At 42.5% G+C, this 2,580-nt stretch overlaps 1 protein-coding gene across 8 annotated transcripts in view; it reads left to right on the top strand.

Moving 5' to 3' along the window:
- LOC111960292 (adhesion G protein-coupled receptor L3-like) overlaps nucleotides 1-2,580 on the top strand; it is a 345,871-nt gene that overhangs the window by 260,986 nt on the left and 82,305 nt on the right. For 6 of the 8 annotated variants that reach the window (XM_023982239.1, XM_070437820.1, XM_023982231.1 and 3 more), the window contains one exon: nucleotides 602-640. The exons of the other annotated variants lie outside the window; for them this stretch is intronic. In XM_023982239.1, coding sequence (XP_023838007.1) covers nucleotides 602-640 — 39 coding nt within the window. The remainder of the gene's footprint in view (nucleotides 1-601; nucleotides 641-2,580) is intronic. 8 annotated transcript variants of the gene reach the window in all.

The following is a 2,580-nucleotide window of genomic DNA, read 5'->3' as shown; positions in this document are numbered from 1 at the left end:
CTGTTTGAGGGCTGACGCGAGATGCACTGCTTCTCTTCTAGTTTTTATGAGGGGTATTACAGTAATAAAATGCCAGATTGTCTGAGTAATCAAATGACATTCAGCTCAGACACCCATACATACCCCACAAGACATGCCACCAGGGGTCTCTTCACAGTCCCCAAGTCCAAAACAAATTCATGGCAACGCAGAGTATCATACAGAGACATGGTCGCATATTTAGGTTTATTTTATTTAACCTTTAACCAGGCAAGGCAACTCCCGTCTTCAATTACTCAAGCAAACAGCAAAATGACCTTATTTGTTTTTGTTGTTTGTATTATTATATTTGTTTGTTGTGGTGTTTGTGTATTGTTGTGCATTTAWTGTGACTGTCCTCGTGCATCAGTGTTTTGTTACTTGTCATGTTTTGTGTTTTTTGTGGACCCCAGGAAGAATAGCTGCTGCCTCTGCAAAAGCTAATGGGGATCCATATAAACAAATCAAATAAACAAATACAAATGATACATTTCTTTTCTCTCCATCCACACTGAAAACCATGCTAATAGAACTTGTATGTGTCTACCTTTTGCTAACTGTAACATGTTTTGGTGGTTTGCAGCTGCAGAAAAGAGAGCGCTCATGTAGGATTTACGTGCAGGTATTTTGACTCTTGTCTTTCACCTCCTACCCAACCCATCGAAATGTTTCTGTTTTGGTGTAAGCATGATTGTGACTTGTTGCCGCACCCTAACGTCATGCTTTGTGCTCGTGATATTCCTGCCTGTGGAGGCATGTGTTGCTCAATGTTGGGTCTGCTAAGTAAACTTTGACCTCGTAAAATTGTATAAAAAAAATTGGAGCCATTTATAACACTTAGTTAGGCTATGTTTTGGTCGGGATGCAACTATGGCTAGTTAACGTTTTTGATCCACAGGTCAAATTTTGGGGTCCTCACTTTCTTACCCACATCCTGATGCCCTAATTCTAACGGCAACCCCCAGCCCTGCAACCAATTAAACACTCCTTCCCAGCATGCTTTGCCTCTTAATGCTGTTTTCATACCCCTGTGTTGGTGTTGTGATGGCTTTTGAAAGAAGAAACTATACATATGTAATGCATTATGATGTGCTAATAGCATTGGTTGATCTCATGGATTTCACATGAACATTGGTTGCTCATGATTTTCACATGAACATTGGTTGTCATGGATTTCACTGAACATTGGTTGCTTCATGGATTTTCACATGCATTGGTTGCTCATGGATTCACATGAACATTGGTTGCTATGATTTCACATGAACATTGGTTCTCATGGAATTTCACATGAACATGTTGCTCATGGATTCCACATGCACATTGGTGCTCATGGATTTCACATGAACATTGGTTGCTTCAATGGATTTCACATGAAACATTGGTTGCTCATGAATTTCACATGACATTGGTTGCTCATGGATTTCACATGCACATTGGTTGGTCAAGGTTGGATAGGTTATGCTCTGGATATGCATGTTAAACAAGATATCATGTTTTTGCTCGAAGGAAATGTCAAGCATGGTTTCTCTGCTGGCGATACCAACGACATCTACACAACACATTTGAGTTTTTTCTTTATTTTGAAAAGGCTCTCAGAGGATATAAAATGAACCGTCTTTAATCATCTGTAGTCGTCTACGGCAATRTACTTGCTGACATCACCAGAGATGTGCTCCGACGATCACATGATGATGTAAYGGTAGCATATACTCACAGCTGTGAAACGATTAGTACATTGCAATAACCTTCACTGGCTATGCAGTCGCTCAAAGCTACCATCAAGTTAGTTGACTGGCATTTAAATCCGCCACCGACTTCCACGGTCAACAGCCRAAAGTGACCTCAATAAACCTGGAGTCAAAACCCACCCTCCACCAGAACTCCCCTGACAGGCAAGACTCATATAGGGGGGGTTATGACTCTTCCTGATGCATTATGCATGTGTGTCCCAATTTGTAGGGACTCTGCCGCCATTTCTTGAGCTCCAGTGTGGAGTTGATATCCAGGCTTGTCAGTAAAATGACATGAATATCGGCTCTGCCTTGAAAAGAGCTGCCGGACGAGTTGGCCCGCCCGCCCGCTTCCCCACCACAGATGTTCCTATAGCTTCCAGATGTTCTCCGTATCTGCGGTGGCGTCACATCTGTCAGGCGACGTGCATTGGTTGTTTCAAATCCTCGGAGTTGTGTCTGAAGTCACTTCAATATGTAGTGGCGGGTTTATTGTGCGTTTTCCACCGGATGAAGTGTGTGTGTGTGTGTGCGTGTGTGTGTGACACAGCGTATGGCGTATGTATAAGTGTGTGTGTACGCATTTGCATCAGTTCACGTTTGCTTATTGTTTTACATGCACTGACTAGGAAATACATTCTTTATCGATGATACTGTGAGTCGGTGTGTGCGTGTGTGTATACACATGTTTATGTGCACACTAGTATCTACATGTGTGTGTGTGTGTGTGTGAGCACACAGTTGAACCGTGTACATGGCGTCAACGTGCACCTGACCGTGTTAAACGAAAGGGGAAGGAATCTTGCTCGACGAACTGGAATAATGGAACAAC

This window comes from Salvelinus sp. IW2-2015, linkage group LG37 (assembly GCF_002910315.2).
Source record: "Salvelinus sp. IW2-2015 linkage group LG37, ASM291031v2, whole genome shotgun sequence".
Taxonomy (NCBI): domain Eukaryota; kingdom Metazoa; phylum Chordata; class Actinopteri; order Salmoniformes; family Salmonidae; genus Salvelinus; species Salvelinus sp. IW2-2015.
Note: the sequence above shows the minus strand (reverse complement) of the source record. Positions and strands in the feature narration are given on the sequence as shown.